This window comes from Talpa europaea (genome assembly GCF_964194135.1).
Source record: "Talpa europaea genome assembly, chromosome: 6".
Taxonomy (NCBI): Eukaryota; Metazoa; Chordata; class Mammalia; order Eulipotyphla; family Talpidae; genus Talpa; species Talpa europaea.
The window spans coordinates 70,409,517-70,436,313 of NC_140072.1; the positions used below are offsets into that span (position 1 = coordinate 70,409,517).

General features: G+C 37.6%; 1 protein-coding gene across 4 annotated transcripts in view; it reads right to left on the reverse strand.

Moving 5' to 3' along the window:
• Positions 1-26,797, reverse strand: part of EML6 (EMAP like 6) — a gene marked incomplete at its 3' end in the record, with an annotated part of 309,679 nt that overhangs the window by 140,748 nt on the left and 142,134 nt on the right. For all 4 annotated transcript variants that reach the window (XM_084234453.1, XM_084234451.1, XM_084234452.1 and 1 more), the window contains exons 7-13: positions 18,944-19,145; positions 16,128-16,265; positions 14,189-14,445; positions 13,579-13,791; positions 6,653-6,820; positions 5,689-5,795; positions 109-227 (exon numbers count right to left, since the gene is read on the reverse strand). In XM_084234453.1, the coding sequence (XP_084090579.1) occupies positions 109-227; positions 5,689-5,795; positions 6,653-6,820; positions 13,579-13,791; positions 14,189-14,445; positions 16,128-16,265; positions 18,944-19,145 (1,204 nt within the window). The remainder of the gene's footprint in view (positions 1-108; positions 228-5,688; positions 5,796-6,652; positions 6,821-13,578; positions 13,792-14,188; positions 14,446-16,127; positions 16,266-18,943; positions 19,146-26,797) is intronic.

Here is a 26,797-nt window from a genome sequence, read left to right on the forward strand (position 1 = left end):
AGTATTAACTACAGGGAAGTACTAATTGGTGAGGAGCCAGCCTGACATGAAGCAATAATGAGGAGACCATTCTTAGCCTGCTGATAAAACTGGTGACAGGCCACCCACCCATGGATGAACTGGAGTTTCAAGCTGTCCTCAGGAGCCTTTTCTCGTTTGAGGAAGGGCACTGCATGGTTTTTCTCTTTACTTTGTTGCTTTAGCTGAGGTAGATCTTCTTTGTAAACCTTAAAGCATAACAGAAACATTTAATTGAGACTCCTCTTCAGTTTCACAAGTATTAAAATCTTGGTATCCTCAAAAAAGCTTTAGTGGCAGGAAATCAAGTTTTTGAGAACATAAGCCAAGAAATAGTTGCCAGAGAACAAGTAAGGTCATATATAATACAAAAGTGATCAATTCATCAAAAGGATCTAATAAACATAAATCATTATGTACCCAACATTAGAGAATCTAAATATATAAAGCACATACTAACAAAACTAAAAGGAGAAATAGTTGGCGTTTTTTGTAAAAGCCCATACCCAGCAACAAATATATCATTCAGACAGAGAATCAATAAGAAAGAGCAAATTTAACAGCACTATAGATAAAATGACCTAAAAGACATAGAGAACATCTGATCCAACAGCAGCAAGACACACTTTCTTCTCAAGTACATACAGAACTTTTCCAGCACAGACATTATATTAGTTCACAAAGCATGTGTCAACAAACACAAAAAGATAAAGTTGTATCAAGTATCTCCTCCAATCACTATGGTATGAAACTAGTAAAAACTGGAGGAAAGTTGGAAAATTCACAAATATATTGAAATTAAACAATAAGGAAGAAGTCAAGAGGAAGATAAAAGTATCTTGAGACATATGAAAATGGAAACATAAAATACCCAAACTTAAGGGATGCAGCAAAAGCAGTCCTAAGAGGAAAGAAAGTTTGTAGCTATAAACATATACATTAAGAAAATAAAGAAAGATCTCAAGTAAAAAACTAAAATTATACCCTAAGGAACTGTGAAAAGAACAAATTAAGTCCAAAGTTAGCAGAAGAGAGATTAGAACAGAAATAAATGAATTAAGACTTGGAAATAATAGAAGAGAAAAACAAAACTAAGAGTAGAATTTCAGAAAAGGTAAGCAAAATTGAGAACATCAGACATGAAATTATACTTTACTTCCTTCCAGTGAAGAAAACTGACATAAAACATCTTCTAAATCATTGATATTTAAAATATTTTTTAAAAATCTGCTTCTATGTGCCTTAAGAACTTATATCTAAAAAACATTAATTTTCTATAAAGAAAGGAAATTATTAAAGTTACCAATAAAATATAATCTAAATAATTTATTATTTCTTTTAAGGCAAGAAATGTGGGCCTCAGGAATCACAGTGATCACTCTGAAATTTTTCCTGGTGGTCTCATGCATCTTGACAGATTAGACTCTATCAAGCAAAGCTTTTGATATAACTTGGCCCCGAAAATGTGCTGCTGTGAGAACATCTACAATTAACTGTATGTAAAAAGCAATCTTTTGTCTATGATGTATTTATGCCCTAGTACCAAGAGATAACAATGTAACATATTGAAAAATAAATGCTATCCATTAATAATTTCTCATCTGCATAAAGTTTTTATTTAGTTATGAAGCCATGCTACTCATGTCATCTGACAAAAGTCAGGGCATGGAGCAGATTTCTGAAAAATCAGGAATCTAGTTAGCTGACTCCAAGATTCTCCTCATTTGTTTATGGCTAGTTCTACCATTGCTAAAATACATATTTAAAAGTAAAACTGCAAATACTAATCAATCACTGAATAACCAATTTGATGACAAATGGCACTGCATGATACAAATACTACATTTTTTATAAAATTAGTAGTTCTCTGCCAAAAGGCAGCAATTCAACATTTGGCCTTACATTAATAAGTGAAAAAACTTCTGGGAACAAAAGGCTGTAAAAGTCCCTCCGCCAAGTCTTTAATATGGAGATGTGGACTTTTGAGGCAAGGGCTAATTGGAGAAGGAAATACTTTTACCTTAAGGTTAAAGATAGCAGTTGGGTGGCAGAGGTGAGCCATGCTCCAAGTGTAAGAAAATTCCTGATAAGCCAGGAGACCATAGCTGACTCCTGCTAAATTCTTCCTGTTTGTTTAGGGCTAATTTCCCTGGATGTGACAATTGGTATGGTAGCTGTTAGAGTATACATTCAAGAATAAGTCAACAGCAATTTTGTGAATGGTTGAGCTAGTAACCACAGCAGCACAAATAATGCACTCGGTAATGGTCAATGTTACAACTACTGATATGTCACATACCGACCATTTTTGAGAATCAAAGGCTATAACCATCTCCTCCCCTGCCCCTGATGAAATATTTGTAGTTCCTTAAAACAACAACCAACAATCTTATGGATAAGGAAATCGTCCCTTGATCTTAAAGTTAAATGTGGAAACCAGGCTGACTAGATAAAGCAGAGGAGTAACAGGTAGAAAACTCTTTGTTTAGATTAGGAGACTTCCTACCTCAATTGAAAGCTGGGGGCTAGGGAAGAGTCAGTGCGGCTTGGCTTGCCTGGCATCAACGCCCTCCAGACCCTTGGTTCCTTAATATCCAATCAATATTAAAACAATATACTATAGATGATGATTTCTATATAAAACCTTCTGGTTTTTTTGCATTAATCAATTAGTTTTATGTTAGTCTAAACTTTATAGATGAGTTAAGAGAAAATCTCTTTGTCTCCCTTCCCCAGGTAACTTCCTGCCCTTTGTTTCCCCTAGCCCTTAGTTAATCCTTCCCTATAGCAAACATAGAAATGTTAGTTGCAGTCATATAAGCCTTTTGCTAGTAATAAAATGACTGATTGTTTAAGGTAAATGACTATTCTAAGAACACTTTTGTTCAGCAAATGTGCCTCCTTTAAATAAAAAAATAATAAATGTCACAACCTCTGCAGTAGGGCAAATAAACCTTTGGCTGTTCCTGAGAAAGATGTGATTGTTATCTTCCTGCCCTAATGCATATGCTTATGCACTCTCCCGGTTTGCTTGAAATGTATAAATAAAGGGCTGCTGAGACCCTCAGCAGGTCGATGCCTGCGCTCTGAGCAAGTGTCCCGTCTCCTCATTCCTCTTTCCCTTTCCCTAATCATTTCTCTACAATTGCACCGACGCCTTCCCATCCTTCAGGAACCCCTGACACCCAGACTGTTGCGGCTGGTTCGCAACATTTAGTCAAACTATACTAATGAAAAAAATCATAAAATATAATAATAAAGACCCTGTTTAGGATTTGACGAAAAAATCTTTTTTAAAAGGAAGACATGCAGTATTTCATTATAATTTTGTCAACTACCGATGCAATGAAGTTAAGTTTTTAAAATCTAGAGACACTTATTTAGTTGAATTCATGATGTTTTCATCAGCTCAACTACTTTAGAGTGCTAGCTTCCAGTCTTGGCATTTCTACTGCTTATTTGAACAAGTATCATAAACTCTGTAGGCCTCAAATTGCCATCTTTAGAACAATAAAAATCTCTACTGAGGAATAATTCTGGCATAATGCAAATGTATATAAAATCATATAGGCAAGAACTTTGGAAAGTAAGATATGTGGCAAAATATATAAATCTTTGGCATGGGTTTCAGTGTAATCAAGTCTTTTCATTCTTTTACTAGCATCATTTCATTAAATAAAAACTTCCCAGCTAAAGGAAACTTAATCTTTCCCCCCTAAATTTTATGTTCATTTTTCTTATATTCAATTTCTCTTTGATATTTAGCTATAATATTGTGTAGTGTTTGTGTGATATTTCCACATTAATGATTATTTTCAAGTTCTTCTTTAGAAGTTTTATTGCCTAATACATTGTATCAATACACAAGCTGACATAGTCATGAAGTAGACCCCGATCATTACATGGGCTATCTCTGTAACTAATCTAATTTTACAAAATTGAAGCAATGAGTGATGACTACAAACTGAAAAGAAATGCCATTGTTATGGAGCAATCCCGATATAAAACGGTTGCCTGGCTGTGGGTCCTCACCCGCGCGCTTAAAAGGGACTTATTAATACTCCACTACAGGCACACACAAAAGGTTAATAAAAGGTTTATTTACAAGGGAAAGGGAATTAAGGAAATGTACAACGCAGGGAGAAAATAGGGAAATAAAGTCTTTAATGCGTCCTACCCGATCCACTGACCTGGAAACCCAAAGGCACTCTCAGAGCTGGCCGAATGCTGCGAGCTGGCGGAGAGCCAAAATGGGGGATCATCTCCAAAGCCCAGGTGTCTGGTTTTACCAAACCTGGCTGCTTAACCCCACCCTCAGGTCCCAGCCACCTTCCCTTTGGTGGTGATGGGATTTGGAGTTCCCAGTGTCTTTTGGCTTTGGTCTGGAGTGGGGGGTGGAGTCCACAAAGCCTGTATGGAATTAGCTTTAGGACAGCCTTTTCCCCTAACACCATCATGTGAAAAGCTGTAAATTTAGTGTTTACATAAGAAGCAAAGCCAAGTAGTACATAAAATGTGCACTTTGGAGAGCAGTCCAGACTTACAATTTTACTCTAATACTACAGATGGTGTGGGTGTGGGCAAATTAGTGAGCCCTCAGGGTTATTGTGGGACTGGATTTGGTGTAGGTAAAGCACAGGATCTGGCCCCACACACCAATTCAATACACAGCAGCTGTGCTAGGGCTCTATGTAAGTCTTCACGGATAGCGCTGAAAGCTGCTGTGTCTGAAATCTCACACTTAATCACCCCATGTTCATCGATAGGATCTGCTTCACTTACCTTTGTTAAATGACAAGAAAAAAGAACCCTTATAATTATCACTACATGTCTGGATACCTCTGAAGAATTGCTCTCTTTATTACTCACTGTTTAATGCTAAAATGTGCACTTTCAAAAAAAATAGGGCCCAATTGTGATGCAATTGCCCAACTTTTCTTATATAGATGACTTCTGGCTAGAAAGACAACACCCAATAGATTTGGGTTTTTACTTTAATTAAATGGATAATGGCAGTCTCCCTGGTGGCACAGGGGTTAAAGTCTCAGTGCTATCAAGCTATCGCCATCCCCAGCCAGGAAACTAACGCACAAGGCACAGCAGACCTCCCTACTGCTCCCCTCAGCAGTGTATTTCAGTAGATCCGCCTGTTTTGCCCACCCCCACACTCTGTCTCTGGTGAATTCTCTCACCCCCCACACCTCTGGTCTATACCCCAATTCTTGTATGCATACATAAATAAAAATAATAAATCTTAAAAAAAAAAAATGGATAATGTTGTCCCTAAGAGAGAAACTAGGACACCAGCTCACCTGTAAAAAAAGCACAAGCTTTAATGATCTGTTAAGAAAATGAAAAATACTGTCGCTTACCTGCACATTTTTCCCGCAAAAAATATTTTGAAATTTTAGATTCTGGGGACGCAGGAAACCCCATCTGTCACAACTTTAGTTTTGAAAGTTTTCTACTACCTTCCACTTAAATGACAAGATGGGGTAAAATTTTAATATGTGTTTAAAATTATTTTAGATAAGGAGTAAAGAATTTTCCTAATTCTTGTCTGGATACTTTTCTGCCTAAGTACCAGACATTTTAAGTGCAATGACCAAAAATCCAGTGAGATTACAATCCTAGGTAATGAGGCATTTATCTTGCCTGCTGCTTACTGACCTGGCGATCATAATTGATTTGAGTTTCTTGCTCAATATCAGAGTCCAGCTCTGGTACATCAGATAACTCTGAATCAGATTCTTCACTGTAGGAATCAGTGCCACCTTCTGTAGAAACACATGTGAGATACACAAAAAAAAAAATTCTGAGACTCTAATAGTTAAACATTTTAAATATTTTCTTTCTTCTACTCTGACATTTGATGTAGAGTCTTAAAACACGGTCTTTTTTCCTTTCATCTTTTTGTTGAATTCAACACACCCCAAATCCTCTTCAGAACTAGGGTAATTTCCTTCTCCCCACCAGATTAAACTAATTTCCAAATGTCTATTTAGCTAGCAAGTTTTCAATCTTGCTTTAAAAAGAAGAAAAAAGAGGGAAGATTTTATCAAAGAGCAGGCTGAAGCAAATCCAACCACTTACATTAGTTTGATAAAGATCTTCTGTAACTTTTTAATGTGCATACCAAGGGCCAGCAATTGCCATAGTCAAAATCACTACAGAGCCCTTCCCAATAAAAGCATTTCCGCATGTACTGTTTCATCTTTATCGTCTGATCTTTCCTGCCAATATCACTGTAAATAAAGCCCACTGAACTGGAACACATTGATCCCAACTGTGGACCATTCTTTGAACCCCATTCTGGAGATAACTCCTACTCTAAAGGTTACCCTGTCACCCTACAGCCTGCCCAAGCAAACCACCATTTAGAACTGTCCTAAGGTTGATTTTTCATGTAATTAGATCTTCAACGTGCATTTTGCATAAACAAACTCCTTGGAACAGAATTATCCAACTGACTCATATTTATCTCAAGTTGTTTCTGTTTTATTTTAAAGTTTATTATAGGAATAAATTGTTAAAAATTGCTTCAACTCTTTACCTCCAGAAAATACATTAGAATGTTCTTTGAGAATTTTATTGAAAAATAAACAGATGGTGAAAAAATTATTACTGGTTGTACCATGTGGTGCAGTTTCCAGCAGACCATTGCTGACACCTTCTGGAATAAATCTCCACTGGAAAACTGAGTGGTCAGCTCCTCCTGTGCTCAATACCCACTGGAAGTCGTGGGACCAGCGGACATTTGTGACATGTGCACTATGACCCACATACTTCCGAAATTTGGCCCCTGAAACGATAATTTTTAAGATTAGTGATGCATAAAAATAGAATAGATAAAATAGTAAAGTCTTTAAACATATTAGAAACTAATTTTATCATAACAAAGAAGCAAATATTCCAAAATATCTCTCATATACTCCTCTATGGATTAACCTAAAAATGGGTCTTAAAATTTATAATTGTGGGTAAAGACACATCTGAACCTCTTCCAAGTAATGCCCACTGCTACTCTAATTCTGAAAAGAAATGTTAAAGAATGAGTATCTTACACTTTCTTAAATACAGGATGAAATAGGCAGTCTTGTACAATAGGGAAACAATAGGGAAAGAACTGCTGTTCATAGTCTCATAGATGTGGAATTAGGAAAATGAATTATTTCCCTCTTAACTGGCTGTTCCCCCATGTCCTGGTAGTGAATGAAATAGAAAAGTTATCTGAATTTGCATTTGTGGTACAACAACTGCAGTAAAGTCTCCACTGGAATGGAGTATGGTGGAGTCACAGCAGCATAAGACATGCACGGAAACAAGTAGTGGCCATCACATGTGGAGGGCCAACACTACAAAGCTTATGGAAATTTCAGGGGACAACAAGCACCCCTTCTTGTTTTTTTCTAAATGAAATCTCTTTAATGGGGAAATAGCTATTCAAATATCACATTTAAAATTTAAATACCCAAGGGAGAGGTAATGATAAAAATTTTTTTTTTAAGATTTATTTATTTATTTATACAAGCACTGGGTACAGTCAGAAGCGCAGGAGGGTGAGAGAATTCACCAGAGCCAGAGCGGGGAGCAGAACAGGCAGACTGATGAAATACACTACTGAGGGGAGCAGCGGGCGTGGCAGAAGAGGTCTGCGCACCATGTGAGACCCTCGCCGGTAGCCGGGGATCGAACTGGTGCTGCAGAGGCTGTGGGCAGCTTCGCAGCCCAGCGCTCAACTGCTGCGCCACCAGGGGAGGCCCAATGATTTAAATTTTTTGAAGGTGAATATAACTGCCACGTGTCTTTTTCTGAGAGCATAGTCTGACCAGGTGAGGTCCTATCAAAACAAGGCCTCCAAAAAAGATTAGGGGCCTTAGGTTTCAAAAGCAAGCTTGTATGAAGAATTGCCTACATCAATTGAAGTAATTCAATAAAGTCAACAAATTTCAACTAAGGTTACTTCACAATGTTAGCTGATAACTTAGCAATTGGTAAACAAAATATATCCTTCCTATATTTCTAAATTTTATTGGACTACCCCTTTGCATTCTCATCATTTAACCTGTCTATAGTGATTTAAGAATATGCCCACAATTCTTAAAAAAATAATCTCATGGAAAGAGAGAGTAGCTTTGTGGTTATCAGGGCTTGGGGGTGAGGGGATAGGAGGAGAAATTGTTAAGAGTATAATTTAAGTTATAAAATGAGTAGGACCTAGGAGTCTTATTGGTGACCACAGTGAATAATGCATACTTGAAATTTTCTGAGTGTAGATATTAAATGTTCTCACATCACATGCACACAAAGACAGTTAAGTGATGTGATGGTTGTGTTAAGTAAAAAGTAATCATTTATTACAATATATATGCACATTAAATCATCACGTTACATACCTTAAATTTATACAATGCTATTTGTCAACTACATCTCAAGAAATTTATAGGAAAAAAAGAAAAAAACATGCTCATTCTTTGCAAATCAAATAGAAAATGATAAAAGTGATGGTATGTGACACTTAAGAGGATGTTAATAAGGCACTGCAGATTCCTCCTTAGTTGCTTTCTTGGATATCTATGTGCCATGTGGTAAAGACACTTAAGCAGCCTATAGAGCAGCTCCCTTGAGAAGGAATTGAGGCCTCCTGCCAAGAATCATGTGGCCTCAGTCTAGCCTTCAGGTGGCTGCAATCTCATGAGAAAACCTTAGCCAAAATCATCCTCCAAGCTGCTCCTGAATCCCTGCCCCCCAAATTTGAGATAATGTTTGTTGATTTAAACTGCTAAGTTTGTCGAGGAGTGGAGTTGCTATGCAGCAATAGATAACTAGTGTACCCTTGGGATGTTGCAGCTAGAACTTCAAAATCATTAGTGTCATTAATATTTAGGCCTTACCTCTCTGATACTTTTTCCTGTCATCTTCTCCCTCTTACTCTGCTCTAGTACTGGCTCTTTGCTATTCCTCCAGTATTCCAGGAGTGCTTCCTCCTCTAAAACTTTGCACATGCTGCTTCCTATGTCTGGAATGCTCTTTCCCTGGATTGCTGAATGAATGGCTCTTTCACCTTCAAATTTCTAGTCAGTAAAACCCTATCCGTAAGCCCCTCTCTGGCCTCCCTGTTTATAATAGCAAACTAGCATGGCCCACCTGAGCATGCAAATACTCCCACTTTTGCTTTCACTGTCACCAGTTTGTTTATTGACTATGTTCCCTCAGTAGAACACGAGGACAGGGATTTGTGCTTGTTTTATTACTCTAGCCTCTATAATAGTTCTTAACAAATAAATATCAATGAAATAAAGGGTACATCCACCTCTTCCAAGGCCTTCCTTAGAACACTGGTGTAAGGCCTCCCTTTGTTCTCTGAACCAAGAAGCAGGCTCAGGCTTCAGGTCTCATCTCTCTGTAGTTCCTTTCTATAGTTTTCAATACAGTCAATGTGCCCTTGACTGTATGTTCATCTCAATGTTCATCTCTAGCCTCAAACTCTTCCTAGAATGTTGACAGCCTGTATGCCAAGTCCACCTGGAAGTTTATTTAACATTATGGAAAAAACCAGACTGACAAGTGTGCCTTCCATTGTTAAGGGGAAACCCCCTAACACTACTTCTACTCCCTATGCTTCATCCAGCACATAGATACACAAGACCCTTTCAGTTCCCTATTTCCAATCTCTGTGAATGATGCTACTGTCCATCCTACTGCTCTGGCCCAAATTTAGGAGTCAAGCTCCATTTCTCACTTTCCCATATACAATCCATTAGCAAGACTCTCATATTCACTTTGATACTATTTCTGTCTCTCAACCACCAGTCTTCATTGTATCTTTATTTTTTGTCTTGTTAATCTGTCCATTGGTGAAATGGAGTGTTGATGTCTCCTACCACATATGTATTTTCTTGAATGTCCTTTTTCAGTTTTGAAAGTAATTGTCTATATTTTGGCACTCCTTCATTGGGTGCATAGATATTGATTAGTGTTATGACTTCCTTCAACTGCCAGTCTTTATATCTGCACTAACACCATTGTCCAAACTACATGGTCTCTTACCTGGACTCTTGCAATAATCTATTGAACTCTCTCCTTCCCTAATTCATCTTACACAAAACCACAGTAATCTTTTAATAACTTAAATTGTTCATGTGACTCAATTTTAAACCCTCAATAGTTTCCTACTGCACTTAAAATAAACCCAAATTTCTAATAGAGGCTACAAGGTACTTCATGACATGGTCCCACCACCCTCTTTTTTTTTTTTAAAGATTTTTTTATTTATACAAGAACCAGGGTACAGGCCAGATGTGCAGGAGGGTGAGAAGATTCACCAGAGACAGAGCGGGGAACAGAACAGGCAGACTGAAATACACTGCTGAGGGAAGCAGCGGGCGAGACAGGAGAGATCTGCTGTGCCATGTGGGATTCTCACTGGCCGGCCAGGATGGAACCCGTGCTGCAGAGGTGCGGACAACTTTACATTGCGGCGGTCAACTGCTTGTGCCACCAGGGAGGCCCCCACCACCCTCTTGAGCTTTGCAGTATACAACCCTCCCCTCACTCATCATGCTCTGCCCACACTGACCTTTCTGTTCCTGCACAGCATCAAGTTCATCCTAACTCTATTAAAAGCCCACTACAGTGATGGACAAGAGGTGCTTTGGTGATAGGTGTGCTACAGTAACTATACCCTATATGGTCAAATACCAACAATGAAAACCAATGTTAGCAAACTGAAAAAATAAAAATAATCCCACTCAACACCCAGGGCATTTGTCATAGAAGGGTGTTATTAAAGGGGTGTGAGTGAGTGAGTGTGAGTGTGAGTGTGAGAGTGTGTGTGTATGTGTAGAACTAATGGGATGGTAGTGTACCCATTAACCATGGAGATCCTTAGTTTTGAATCACCATTTGGATTAGGGCTGGGTGCCACAATATTAAAACATGGCAAATGTCAATCATCAAGATCTAGGGTTTTACCTCATATAATGTCTTTGGGGTGATGGTCAAACAGGATGTGGTTTGAGCCACATTAGGGAAAATTATCAGTATTGACCTTAATTATTTTGAGAGTAAAAAACTGTCAAAGTGAGGGACAAACTGATTTGACTATGTAAAAACAATACCATTTGCAGTCATTTTCATTAACTGCAGAATACTTACGTTGAATTAATATGTAACAGAATACTACACACATACAATTATAGATGTGTCAATTAACTTGACTGTAAGTTTTCCTCAAACATAATGGAAAACTACAATGGTTGTACCTATCATTTCTCATCATCATCACCCCTGCTTATATTTGACTGTTTATAAGTTCAAATGTCACTGGTACCCTGAGGTGGCAGGGAGTTGAGTTCCACTACTGGTTTCATTCCCATAAAAACATTTTTTCAGGGCCTCCCAGGTGGGGCAGCGGGTTGAGCGCAGCGCTGTGAAGTTGTCTGCACCTCTGCAGTGCAGGTTCGATCCCAGTCTACAGGCCAGCAAGAATCCCACATGGCATGGCAGAGCTCTCCTGTCCCGCCCGCTGCTCCCCTCAGCAGTGTATTTCGGTCCATCTGCCTGTTCTGCTCCCCACTCTGTCTCTGGTGAATCCTCTCACCCTCCTGCATCTCTGGCCTGTACCCCAGCTCTTGTATAAAAATAATAAATCTTTAAAAATAAAACAAAAACAACATTCTTTCATAACCTTCCCCGCCAGTGTTTTAGCACAAAAAGGCAAAAAATGCTTAAAAGTCTCTGTAGCAAATTGCAAGATGTATAAACTGAGTCATAAAAAGCAGAACAAAACTTTTTTACTTCTATAAACCACAGAAACTGTAGACTCTCTAGCCAAAAAAATAAAAAATATTTTTCGTAGCTGCATATGCAAGAAAGCATATGCTCAAAACTGAGACATAAGAAGAAAATAACCCTTCCACCAAATGTGGTGTCCTAAACTATTAATATTCACTTGATTTTAATTATTTAGATATAAATTGTTTTTGCGTTATTGATGAAATAGCTTTTATTTACTGTGAAAACATGGATGCTTTTGCACACTGCTGAAGTGAACTTCATTACTCTCACCACACTGTCACTGTCAGTCCTCCCTCCACACTCATTCCCTCAGGTCCCTGCGTGTGCCACCCTCAGGGTTGAAGAGTGTCTCACTGTGACAGCACTACCCACCACCTCCTCCCTTACCCCACTGTTCTAATAAACAAACCCAAGATCTACCTTCCCATTGCTGTTTTCTAGAACTAAGCTGACCTAGAAGGCCTAGTGATACATAGGAGTTAACACTCTCATTGAGTTAACTTTATTTCCAGTACTCACACTGGAGCTCCTCTGATGTTTCTTCCCAATTCTGGAGATACCTTTTGTTTGTCTAACTTATCTGTAGATACCTTCTATTTGTCTAACTGATCTTCTATAAGCACATTACTCAATCCAAAGAGACATGTCCTATTGCCCAAAAGATGCATTAAGGTAAGAGAGAAGAATTTGAATTTGGCACACTGAGGTAATTTTGTGTCTCTAGCATTTTAAACTAATGGACATTTTGTCAAGTGTAAGTGATGGTGGTTATAACGATGCATTTTATGTTCAATTTTGTATCTTAATTGTCACTGCTTCAGACCTGCCAGTTAGCTAAAAGTGACCTTCCAATTACATTTTCAATCCTTTTCCTTGCTTGATCTAAACTTCTTCAAGTGAAAGCCTTTTCAGGCAGCAGCATGTCCCTACCTACTGATTACTTTCCTGAGATCAGATTTTCAGGGCACAGATCAGATTTTCAGGGCAAAGCCAAGCATGTGCATGGGCTTTGCCTAAACATGCAAAGGAAAAAGAGGGCAAGGTCATTATGTGGTTTATTCAGTCACATCATACAAAGCCTAAAGATGCCACAAAATTGGAGTGACAAGATTTAACAACAATAAAGTAAGCAAAACAATGAAATATGAGGGTAGATCAAACTTCTCTCTCAAAAATATCACAGTTACATAAATCTGAGTGAAAAATTGCGGCTATGATAAGGAGTCCATAAACTACACTTTCAGCAGACCGATCACTATCAGATTTTATTTTAAATATGTCTAAAGGATTTGTTTTGCTTTCCCATGTGAAAGCACAATTAGCTGTGAAGTATGAAATAATTTTAATTATATCTTGATACATTTAATTTAAATCATGAATATTTATCTAAGTATAAAAATAAGACTTGTCTGTTTTTATAATTTATTTATTTATTACATTCTTTTTTTCCCTTCAGGTGTAGTCCCTGTAGTTTTCCTACCACCAAAAATAACCTTGTTGAAAACACAAAACATGGGACTTAAGGATGACAAATGATGAGTAATAATTCTGTTCAATTCTGATTTAAATTTGCAAAACCCCATATTTTAGAAAATCAAAAGTAAATGTCATCAACATGTTCCACTTTAAAATATTAGCATATAAATGAGTATGAAGATAAAATTAATAGTCTGCAGGAATAAACACCAAGGAATAAGCCTTAACTATATTGCATATACATTCTAGACTAAATAATCAATGAAACATTTCTCTTGGTCTTACCCTTCTTGAGACAAGGAAATTTAAATAATTTAACCAGTCCAAAATCATCTCCAGACACCAGCACTGAGCTGTTGTAATTTGCATCCACTGAGTTGATATCAGTGACTTCGGTATATTTTGGCCAAATTCCACTCACTTCAGGGCCTTTCACACAGGTCCAGGAAGCCCAGGGGATCCCTTTAATTTCCTCTTTACTTGTTAAAGGCTTCCCAGCTGAAAATAATAAAAAAATACTAACATAATCCGCATTTAAATAAAAAGCATACAGTGATTTACTTTATTTTCTTTTTCTCATAGAGTTCTAGTTTTTGTTCTCTCAAAAAAAGAGTCTATAAATCAAGGAAACTAGAAGTTCTAATCTCTTTATCCATTTTTTTTTTTGCAGCAAATAGTATATGCTCAAAACCTGGACAAAAGAAGAAAATGACCACTGTACTAAATGTAATGTCTCCAACTACTGACAATTACTCATTTAGGTACACATATATCATGCTTTGCATTACACTTAAAATTACTTTCATCAAATTACAGATTATCACATTTAGTATTCAATATTTTGTTTTTTAAAGTTTTATTATGAACTCCTACATCTGAGGCCTACATGACTTACATGGCATTTTGTAGAAGAGTCGTTCCCCTGCACCGTCATTAGTTTGCAAGTATTTACTATCCAAAGACCAGTCAATGTGTGTAATGAAACTAAGAGACTTGTTGCATTCTCCAATTTTCTTATACCGCTGGGCAACAGCATAAACATCTACAGGGCCATCATTGGATCCCACAGCGAGATAAGAACCATCTGGAGAAAATTTCATTTCATGAATGACTTCTTTACGATCTTTTATATGAACCACTTCTGTCATATCTCTAGAAGAATAAAAAGGAAAGTGATAAGTAACAAGTCTAGAAATAGGAATCCCAAGTCATGTTTTAAAGTATATGTGTTTGAGAAAAAAATTATTTTGAAAGGGAGAGGAAACCTACAGGAGTCAAGAAGATTAACTTCTGAGGAAAGATATAAAAATGGTATTATTTAAAGTTTATAACCAACTTAGGAAAAATGAGCACTTTTGTATTTTTGACTTTCAAAAAACAAAAAATTTAATTCAATGCCTGTTTGCTTTCATGTTCAGTTGCATACCGTTCCCTAAGACTTTTTGTTAAAGAAATTGGACTTTATAAAATTGATTTAAAAACATGTAATGGAGAAAGGTAAACATGTCAAGGTTAGCATGGAATAAATCATCTTTTTCATACTTTAGAACAAGAAAACAATGTTACTAAGCCTAATATTCATTGTCATAAAAGAGCAATTCAAAAAAATAAGAGGAAAGTTACTTTTAAACATTAGGTAGATATATAATTGCTTAACTTTTACAATGAAAGGTCAACAATGCATATATCAACTGACTTGAATATTTTGTATCCTTTGTGATCAGATTTTGTGTGACTTTCTTGCCCTCATTTCCAAGTTTACTGAAGTTTCTATTTTTCTTACAACTGAGAGACTGGATTCTGACTAGCAGGCTCTCTCAGCAAGTAATGATGCCTTCATCAACTCCCAACAAACTGAATGCGTAAAGAATGCCAAATATTTGCATCCAAGTAATAACTCCTCATATCTGCTATCATTTATTAATATTTTAGCTTACTATATGTCATAGTTTATGTGTAGAGAATTTTTTGGTTTTAACTTGGAAAATCCATGAAAAACAAAGAAAATCTGGTAATTAGCTACTTTTGTATACATCATTAAGCAGAGAAAGAAAACATCCACCAATTTGGTGATAAGTTACATGTGACTGATAGTGAGAATTTATGGCATTTTTCAAAGCTATATAGAACTTTCTCTTTACAAGACATGCAGTTATCTAATTTATGGCTGTGTTTCCTTTCTGTAATCACAAACTGTGTAAGCCAAAAGAACAAACAATGCATTCAGAGGAATTACAAAGGTGGATGATAATTTTTGTTCAGTAATAATAATATAGGATACAAGTAAGTATGAAACATTCCATTTTATTGTTCATCATGGGTAGAAGAAATCTGTTACTCAAGTTCACCTCTAAAAATCTGGTAGTGTTGGAGATGTTTTGTTATTTCCTCGTCTTTTATTAGCTCACTACAAGCACACATAAGAACCCCTGGAGCCAGATGAGCTCGGGAACCTCACTGTTCATTGGATCTAGGGAGGGGCAGCACCCTGTATTAGACACATTAATTTTTTTTAGATACATTAATATTTTGCAGTGAATCATGATTATTACTAACATTATTACTGCTTGATTATTACTAAGAGATTAATATACTAGAAACAGTCTCACATCAGCTTACTGGATCAGGCCATGCTGCCAAAAAAGTTACCAAAGAACAGAGTATTTGGATTTCAGAATTACAGTCAGGGTACTGTGAAGTTGTAGTGTTCCCATTTGAAAGGGCAAATGCATTTTTCCTAAGGTCCTGGCATTCATTATGACCAAAAGAATCTTAATTTTAACAAAGAGTGTCATCGCTAACTATTTTCAAGATGTCACTATTTCAGTACATGCCTGACACGGAGAACAATGAAAGAGCCATCCTTCATGCCCAGGGCCAACTGAGATCCATCAGGGCTGAAGGCAACACTGCGAACTGCTTCCTCCATGTTACAGCGGGCGATCAAGGCATGGTCAGCCAGGCTCCACAGCCTACTCACAAGAACAAAGAAAGAAGTGAAACAAAACCATCCTTTCATATCCATCCACCAGCCATAGCAGGAAGGGCTGCTCTGCACACTTATTAGTAAGGAGGGCCACAGTAACTCCCATCAGCGGACTTTCTCATGACCTGCCTGGGGATCTGGGAAGATGTTTAGTCTGTCTTGGCATCACGTTCACCAAACTGATATGCAGCAAGAAATAGAAAATGAGATAATATTTCCAAAGATTCTAAGATTTACCAAAAAGGAAATTTTAAGCATAACTTCATACAAAATCTTACCTTTCCTCTTAGAAATTAAAATCTATTCTTTACTTATACCATGGGTTTTTAATAACATGGGATGAGAAGTGTGGCTAGATGTGATTATTGTTAGTTTTTTAAAAAATATGAGTGTCCTCCTAGTAAGAGTATTAGTTAAGTACATATAGATTGAAATACACATTACATTTGTTGTCTTCCATGGAAAAGAACCACCAACACCAGTTATGTCCCGTGCACTCTGGATCTGAGCCAGCAGTTCGCTGTGCTCCTGGCTGATAAGCATTGTTACTGCTGGGGAAGTCAAGGACAAGGAGCAAGTGCAGCTAACACAGAGTTTTCAGCAGCTCCATAAACACCTAATTCAGGCACCTCAAACTGAGTGAACATGAACTAAATATATGAAGATACAAATAAGGGTTTACATGTTGGTTGCTGTTGTGTCTGTTACTACTGTCTTCTCTTAAGACACAGTCAACAATGTCTGCAAGGGGGACTGAAAATCTGGAGTTCTGCAATTGAGAGGCAGGATGAAGCCACACATAGTGCTGTTAATTTAAATGCATTTTGCCATCAGGAGGGACAGAGGCACACTCCCTGTCACGCAGAGCTGCAGTGAACAGCTTACTGATTCCTAAGGCAGCCTGCACTGTTCAGCCTAAAGCTTATGGTATTCTTTCAATATCTCGTCCATTATTCATAACCCCATGCTGTTTTTAGTCTTGTACTATTTCAAGCAATGTAAATTTTGCTTTACTAGCATAAAGAAGTCATCACTTATCAATAGACTGTACTTTACTTAAAAAGTTTCTAAGCTAATCTTTCCCAAGAAATATATATATGACATACACATGGGAACAGATGTCAACTAGACCTATGGTGATCATCTTGCAAAACACACAAATATCAAACCATAATGTTGTACACCTGAAACTAATATGCCATAGATGAATTATATCTCAAAAATTGAAGTGTTATATTAATGAGGGGGAAAAAATCAATGTGACCCAGATTTCCATGTCAAATAAACATGAATAGAGAGTAGAACCCGGGGGCGGGAAATGATGACTTACAGCTTCTCTACATTTCAATATTGAGTGTAAAATTACATTTAAAATTTTAGTCAAGTAAGTGGCTAAAGAATAAGACAAGTTCTGGCAGTGTGGTCTCCTTGGAAAGATCTGCAATTCTGAGACTAAACAAAGCTGTTGAAATACAAAAGGCATAGACTTTCTCAAAATCATTTCTATTTGATAAATATAGTTTCTTCATGTTTCAATACCTTGGCTGCCTTGTTTTGGCTATCTGGGGAAAGCTCAGAGAAAGGAAGGAAGAAGAGGAGGAAGTGAGGAAAGAGAAGAATAAGCCAAATAAACATTTTTGTCACATAAGGAGACAAATACAGTTGTTTTCACTGATTTTTATATTGAGGTTTTAGTGCCTGGTAGAGACTAAAAAATGGGTTTATTTTTGGATTTAAAGTTTATTAATGATTATACTGGTTGTATCTTGATTAAATCCACAAACATTGAGATTAAGGGTAAGGAGGGGAAGGGCAGGTAGGGCAGTAACCTTTAGTCTGGTTACAGTGTTCTATCTTAGCTATTAAAACCAAGAGGCAGTAATCAACTAAATGATGAATCAGTCTCTTCCTGTCACCATCACTCATTCTTTCTGACCTGCTGGTTGCGGAGCACATTTAAAGCTCAGTAATGAACTTGTAAATATTCAAATCAGTGTAAGACTCTCCACTGTAACCTTTTAAATCATATGTTCATTCTGTCAACAGTCACAAGTATGATGGAAGCATATTCATTTTACTCATGTTATGCAACACTGTCATGTCAAAGAATAACAAATGATCCACAGTAACAACACTTATGGCCCTAATACAACTGCCTATTTTCTCAGGAACTAGTACCCTTCTAGTTTTTTAGGTTTTTTTGTGGGCAATATTCAAAATGCCATCTGACAATTGACAAGAAAAATTATTCACTCATATGCTGAAGACAACTTTGCAAATCTGAATTTAAGTTTTGATGGTAACTTAACTGTGACTTAATTGTGAAAACACCATGCAGACCCCTGCAGAGAACTGAAAGCACAAGGTGGGAACGTGCTCTAATCACAGAACAGTGCGCTGAGCTCATGTCTTCAGCTGAAAGAGAACTGGAGGCCAACGTGACAGCATCAGTGTATTTTCACTTCTAAGAACATTTTCATCACTTAAGATGCAGTCAAAGAGAGCAACAACAAAATGACAAGAAGCCAAATGCTGCTGAGCTGACTGCCTTCACATTTCATTTGGAAATTGTGTGGTTCTGCACAGTGGTTTATCGTTCTCTTCGGTATCTAGTACATTTGGGCAAAATAAATCTGTACCCCAAGGAAATCAGTGGGGCCTCACCTGACAGAGCGGTCATCACTGCCTGTCACAGCCAGTGGCTTCTTGGGGTGCAGGGCCAGAGCCCAAAGTTCCCCCTCGCAGTGGCCTTGCAGGATCAGCATTGGCTTGTCTCGTTCTCTCACAATTACTTCAAATATCTCGCTGTCCTGGGTTCCTGCCAGCAGTCGGTCAGCTTTCCAGCACACACTCCTGATAGAGAGGCCTGCCAAAAATCAATCAGCAAAATAAAAGCAAAGCTCACCCTTTACAAATAAAACAACTAAATTAAATAACCTTACAACAGGGTAGCATATACTACAACACATCTTAAGGCTTCCTCGAGTTGGAGAATCAATTCCACACATCATTCTGCATTATTCGCCATTTCTTTACATGTGTTGGTCATCTTTCCTATCCACTGGGATCAATTTAGGCAAGAATGGCTACTCTTTCCTATGTGATTTATGTGTTTTTACAGCAAGATTTAACTACTATGTTTAAAATTTTTGCGCACAATACTAATGATAAGGGACTGATCACAAAAATCTATAGAGCTGACAAGACTCAACAAAAACAAAGTAAATAACCCAGTCAAAAAATGGGCAGAATAGCTAAAAAGAAACTTCTCTGAAGAGGAAATGCAAATGGCCAACAGGCATATGAAAAAATGTTCAACATCACTTGTAATTAGGGAAATGCAAATCAAAACCACAATGAGATACCATCTCACACCAGTGAGAATGGCACATATTAAAAAAAACTACCAAAAACAAATGTTGGTGAGGATGTGGAGAAAAAGGAACTCTCCTACACTGCTGGTGGGGGTGCAAACTGGTCCAACCACTATGGAAAGCTGTGTGGAGGTTCCTTAAACTACTCAAAATTGAGTTTCCATATGATCCAGCAATTCCCCTCTTAGGGATCTACCCAAAGGACACAGAAACATTTATTCAAAAGGATACCTGCATTCCTATATTTATTGCAGCACTATTTACAATAGGTAAGCTATGGAAACAACCCAAATGCCCAAAAAGAGATGACTGGATCAAGAAGATGTGATACATTGGAATATTACTCAGCAATCCAAAAAGATAAACTCATGCCATTTGCAGCAACATGGATGGAGGTGGAAGGGATCATGCTCAGTGAAATAAGCCAGAAGAAAAAGAAAAATACCAGATGGTCTCACTTATAGCAGCAATGTAGAGGATCCAAATAAGGAATCAGGGGAGAAAACTAATTATAATAAAGTAAAAATCAAAACCAACAGGCAACTATAAATCAGAGACATACTATGGGGAGGGTGGCGGGGGGAGAACGGAGTAGGATCAAAACAAGGGTGGGAAGAGCACAAGGGACCATGGTGATAGTTCATGAGTGAATGAGTGGTAGGAATTTTATGGGACTATAACCAAGATGAAAATGCATACATTGTACAAAAATGAAAAATGATGTAAAAATAAAGTAATTAAAAATAAATGAAAAAATAAATATAAAAAACTGTCGTTATGAACACCTAACTCTCTTTGATATCATTTCCTCTTGGCTTGCTATAAAAAGTTAATTATTTCAATGTTCAGAATGCTAACACTGTATTAAATTACATGTGGCTGATAACTACAAAAGAGTTAATTATCACATTAAGCAAGTTTAACATGTAACTGATCAGAATTTAGACTCATTCTGTGGGATAAACATGTGCCATGTCCCAGAAATATGCAAATGAAACTCTAATTTCAATCTCAAAATACCATCAAACATTTGTCAGTGACGGTGTTACTCTTCACTGACTTAACAATTCATGGAATCTTCTTTAACAGCATTGTGCTCCTTAAAATCCAAACTTCCACCTTGTAGTAATTTTATCCTCTCCAGGCAGGTCTTCACTTGCCTAAGTTTTGACTTGTGATCTGTTCCATTCCTTACAGGGTTCATTATTTACTTACGTAGTGAATTTTCTGATGTCTGAATTAGAAATATAAAAGCAATTCCACTTTCATAAATACTCTGAACAAGGTAAGAATGTGATAAACTTTGAAATCTGGCTTTGTCTTTGGTACAGAAAGTACCGGAAGCTTTAATCCTGCCATAAACCTGACTGACTATACATGTGAGGGAGAATGCCTTCCTCTTTGGGGGCCAGTTTCTCAATGGAGACCATGTAATTTATCATTCAAACTGCAACTTTTTTGAAAGTAAAATTTTGAAAATTTTATTAAACAAGTAATTTTACTATGTTGAAAGAACTACTAAATTGTTCTATGAAAAAAAGTTTTCAAATGTAAAATTCAAATAGTATTTTATTACAAAATAAAAAATGCAAGTCCGAGACACAGCACAAAAGATTTTTAGGATCACAAAATGATTGTTATTCTTATTATACATGTGTCCAAACCCACAGAATGTAAAACTCCAAGAGTAAGCCCGAATGTGAACTGTGGGTAGTTATGGAAAATGTAGGTTTAGGCACTGTTAGAAATGTACAACTGTGGTGAGGGTGGCTGTGTACATATGGGACAGGGGATATGAGAGGAAGCAGGGGATATATGAGAAATCTCTGGAGCTTCCTCACAATTTTGCTATAAACATAAAACTTCTTTAAAAGAATAAAGTCTCTTTTTTTTATTTAAATTTTATTTTTATATTCCCCATACAATTGAACCCCCTTATTTTGATGCCAATCCCTCCCCGCCCCCTCACCCCCCCATAGAGTGTCTCTGGTTCATAGTTGTTTGTTGATTTTGATTTTCACTTTCTAATAGTTATTCATCTTCCTGGTCCCTTATTTAAGTTTTCTAGATTCCTGCTATGAGTGAGACCATCCGGTATTTTTCTTTTTCTTTCTGGCTTATTTCGCTGAGCATGATCCCTTCCAGCGCCATCCATGTTGCTGCAAATTGCATGGGTTTATCTTTTTTGAATGCTGAGTAATATTCCATGGTGTATATGTACCACATCTTCTTGATCCAGTCATCTATTTTTTTGGCATTTGGGTTGTTTCCAAAGCTTAGCTATTGTAAATAGTGCTGCTAAAAACACAGGGGTGCAGGTGCTCTAAAGTCTCTCTTCTTAAAAAGCCAGGACAAATGCTAAGCCAAATGGGATGCTGGGACAATATGAGGATTAATTGAAGGTACATGGACATCCTAACCATACATTTCATCTTAATCAACTTACTGGGGTCTTGAAAGGATCAAGTGAGATAAAGTATTTATTTACCAAAAGCATATATATTTTTTTTTGTTACTAGGCTATTTTTACATGAGATAACTCTCTTTACTTCTTGCTCTGAAATCATTAGTATGTTTCTTGAAATGGGAGAAGACAGCACACAAAGCAGATTTATTATTCTTGCTGTGAGTAGTAAGTAGGGATACCTTGGTAACAGCTAGTTCAGGATCAATCACTCAAAGTTCTCCAACTGCAAACATCATATAAGGCTTTCCAGGTTGGAAAGAACAGATGTGAGGTGAATGCAGTTGGGATAAGGTAACAAACTGACAGGGCAGGCAGCATAGCTATGGAGAAAACTCTGCCTTGTAGGGGGATAGCTTTTTAACCTGTGTCTCTGTATTGTCCTTATCTCTTATATTTTTTTGTGATTTACCATTCATTGATTAACATTTTCCTGTTTTCTTTCAGGGGGGTGAATTAATTGTTCCCCAATCAGGCTTTGCATCATCTACAAATTATAATAAAGTAAAAATCAAAACCAAGTTTCTTATAGAAAAGATATAACACTTGGTTCTTCAAAAACAGGAAGTAAAGAGACAGAGTATATTCTAACATTGTCACAAACCCAAACAATTTACTTGTTTTTTACATTTATCATTCATTTCCTCTCACTAATATCTGTGAAGAGTCTTCTCAATTTTAATCACAGCTGCATTCTGGGTAATTTGCACAATGGCTGGCACATAGAATTCAATAAGAATTGTTGAGTAAATAAAACATCAAAATTATGAACATGTTAGTCCCTGGAGATACTGAAAAACAAAGACACCATCTCTATCCTCAATGAGAACTTACAGAGGAGGGGGAACACATTCATTCACTCATTTAAAAAAAAATGTTACTGAGTTTCCACTATGAGCCCAAGACTGAAAATCAACAGTGAACAAGTCAGATACATACCATAATGGAGCTTATATTCTAAGCCAGATATTTCTAAGTAAACATCTATGCAACAAAATCCAACTGGAAGTATATATATGTAATGTACAGCATAGCAACTATAGTTAATAATATTGTACTGTATATTTGGAAGTTGGTGAGAGTAGACCTTAAAAGCTCTTATCACAATTAAAAAAAAATTATAACCATGTATGGTGATGGATGTTAACTAGACTTACTGTCTAGTTAATAGGTTTTACATTGTTGATCATTTGCAATATATAATATATGGAATCATTGCTATATATCAGAAATTTATGTTCTACACCAATTATACCTCTATAAAAATGATATAGATTATACAGACGTATATATTTTACAGTACATATCTTAACAAAGTATATATTTTAACTGTTATCAAAATATTCAAGCCACAACACATTCATAATTCCATGGACTGTGTTAAAGACCCTGCCCCTTTCCCAGTGCCACTATAAGCATGAGCATGCTGAGATCCCGTGGCCTCCAACAGTGTGGCAAGCATATACAGTTAAGTGGCTTAAAAAAAGAAACTTTACCTAAGACTCTGCATTCTATTTGGTCCAGTGTGCAAACATTTATTTCTCACCATACCCACTATAATTTACATTCTTGTTTTGGAGAAAAAAATTCAGAAAGGAACAAGCATATTTCAATGAATGACCCACTACCTGGAACTGACAAATGTTATTAGCATTTTGAAAATATTTGCTCTATTTTAAAGAGATTTAGGGATGAAGAACCACCTTCAATTTAGCCCAAACTGATAAGCTAGTGAAGTTACACAGCACCTCACCATATTCTCAAACTGTGTCCAGGTTGTTCTTAGAGTCTTTAGAAGAACCTCAGGGGCCTGGCAAGGAGAGGGCTGTAAGTGGGTCCACATCCAAGTCTGAGGGTCCCATTCCTGCTTTCCCCTCAGCACTTTACAATCTGTATTATATAGGAGATTTCATTTGAAAACAAGTTCCAATGAGCTAACCAACACAAGGGGGAGGAGCTTTACACATGGCAAAGGCAATAAAGTTAAAACTGATATTTCCGGCTAAATATGGGGAATGGGAGCTGGAAAGGTAGGAGAAAGGAGTTACATTTTCATTGTTTACAACATCAATTTAAAGAACTGTAAACTTCTCTCAGAGACTAATTCAGGTTCTCCATAAACACTCAGCTTCTCAAACAGATAAATTGGGTTTTGTTGCATCAGTCAAGTCAACCCTTGGGGCCCAATGATGAAGTTAGATCGCACACTGGGCCACTTCTACTTCCAAGAAAACCTTTTAAATAGGGATTGTTTTCTAAAGACACCTCAGGAGGTAGAGAACTACACTGCAGTTTCCTAATAATGTCCGATTTTCATCATTTGTAAGCCTAACTGCTGTTTGACTTGCAAAAGCAGCGAAGAGAAGAAATTTCCACATTCCTGAGAGACAAGGGTGAGTGGCAGATCCCTGTCAAAGTTCTGACAGTATTTCCCTTCCTCTGTCTATCCAGTCTAAGTTTTGACTTCTTTGCCACAAGTGCAGAGAACAGGAATGTAATCATGGTTTCCCAGCTGGTCTGGCTGAGGCAGCTTGCTGTCTTGGGATTTGTCTTGGCTTCTTTATCTTCTGTTCTGCTTATTAAAAAAATATAAGGTATTCTTTGGAAGATGATTAGAAATCCATCAACAGTGAATTTTTAAAAACTAGAGCAGTGATCTTTTTCCTGGGAAAAATACATGTTTTGGAAACTTCTGACAGTAGGAACTGAAGGCATTTCACTGTAATGATTAGGGGTTCATGTTTTGGGGGCTGACCTTTTGACACTCTGCTATGAGAAATGTGGGGCTCTGGCCTGTGCTTGGTCCAGAGAGCCAGCAGATGGCAGTAGAGAGCAACCATCTACTTAGAAAAATCCTCTAAGGCTGACAAAACATTCACAACCCTTTGCCTGGGTTCAGATCACAGAGTAGGGAAACAGCTGCTTCTTAATCCTCTCTGCTACAGTACTGAAGTCTGGACATAGGGAGATCCAGTCCATGAATATCATGAAAATCAACATCGACCTAAAGGACATAACTTACTTTTCACTAATTCATTGAATGATTAACTATACAGACTAGATTTATGTCCAAGACTCACTCTCTCCCAGCTGTGTGTCATGGCAAGTTATTTATCTTTCAAATTTTCATTTTCTCTATATGTTATATAAAGAGAGTATCAGCACTCAAACATCATAGCATTATTATGAGGATTCAAAGCAACAATAAATTTGAACACTTGACCCAGTGTCTGGCACTTAGGAAGTTAATCAACTATAAGTTAATGTTTTACTCAGCAAGTTTTTATGCTTCATTGGAGTCTTTTTATTAAGTTCACCTCTCAGTAGAAAACAATTTTCTGTCAGATTCTGGCTCCAGGAAGGGCCAGCAATGGACAAACTGCTACAGATGCCTTCCTTGTGTGATGACATCGCTGTTGTTTGTTACCATCTGTATGTGTTCTCACTGTAAGCTCTAAGAAGGAAAAGCTATGGCCCAATACACAAAGAGAGAACAAGTCACTTAGGGGATAAAAGGACCTGTTCCCCCCATTATTTGACCTGAGAAGGGAAGACTAGCAGTGGGGAGTTTTAAATCTGGTACTTCACGGACTGATGTGGTAAAGAACCAAGAGCAGAAGTTCCAACCCTTACTGTTTATCAGAGGCTATATGGAGAGATTTTTTAAAACACAGATGCCTGGACACTATCAGCAAGTCCTCTCAACTGGTCTGAAGCAGAGGTAGTCCTAGATAATTTTAGATCCCCAAGGCTGAGAAACGCTCAGTCATTAGTCAGATGTTTAAAGTCCAGATTTCCAGGCTTTATCACCAGTGATTTCAATGGCATTTTTTTTAAAGATTTATTTATACATACAAGAACTGGGGTACAGGCCAGAGTTGTGGGGGGGGAGGTGAGAGTATTCACCAGAGACAGAGTGGGGAACAGAACAGGCAGACTGACTGAAATACACTGCTGAGGGGAGCAGCGGGCGAGACAGGAGAGGCCTGCTGTGCCATGTGGTAGCTCCCTAGCCAGCTGGGGGATCGAACTCCTGCTACAGAGGCTGTGGACAACTTCATAGGCTGCATCTTTACCCCTTACGCCACCAGGGAGGCCCCCAATGGCGTTCTTAAGCTGCACTTCGGAAAACTGCTCTAGTGGATGAAAAAACCTAAGTCCTGATGACAAAAAGGAGCAAAAGAAAGCATAAGTTTGAGTATTCAATTTTTAGTCAAAGAGAAAATAATGGGTAAGTGGGTGGGAATGAAGCTCACCTACACCTCCCAGCCCCTATGCCTAGAAATGCTAACAAGGACATGGGGGGAGGTTCCAAGCTCAGCTTGCTGAGTCCAGGCAGGGCAGGCAAATATTTGTTGAATAAATGAGGAAGTTTCATCACAGAAAATGTAGATTATTTGCTCAAGGGCCCAGAGTTATAGTACAGAGCCCTACCCCATGCCCCCACCTCCCAGAGTGCACTGGTACTAGAACCTGCTGTAGGAAGGTTGCAGCCCTCCCCAGTTTAGGAACTGGGACTCAGGTCACCTCCAGCATTAGCACCCACTGTATGCTACTCCTGTTTTCATGGTCTCTACCTAAAATTTCCAGCAGAATTCATAGTGAAATTAACTCCTTACAAAACCTTTGGCTATTCCCAAATCCACCCCACAGGATCCAAATCCCTAGAGCCATAGGCTC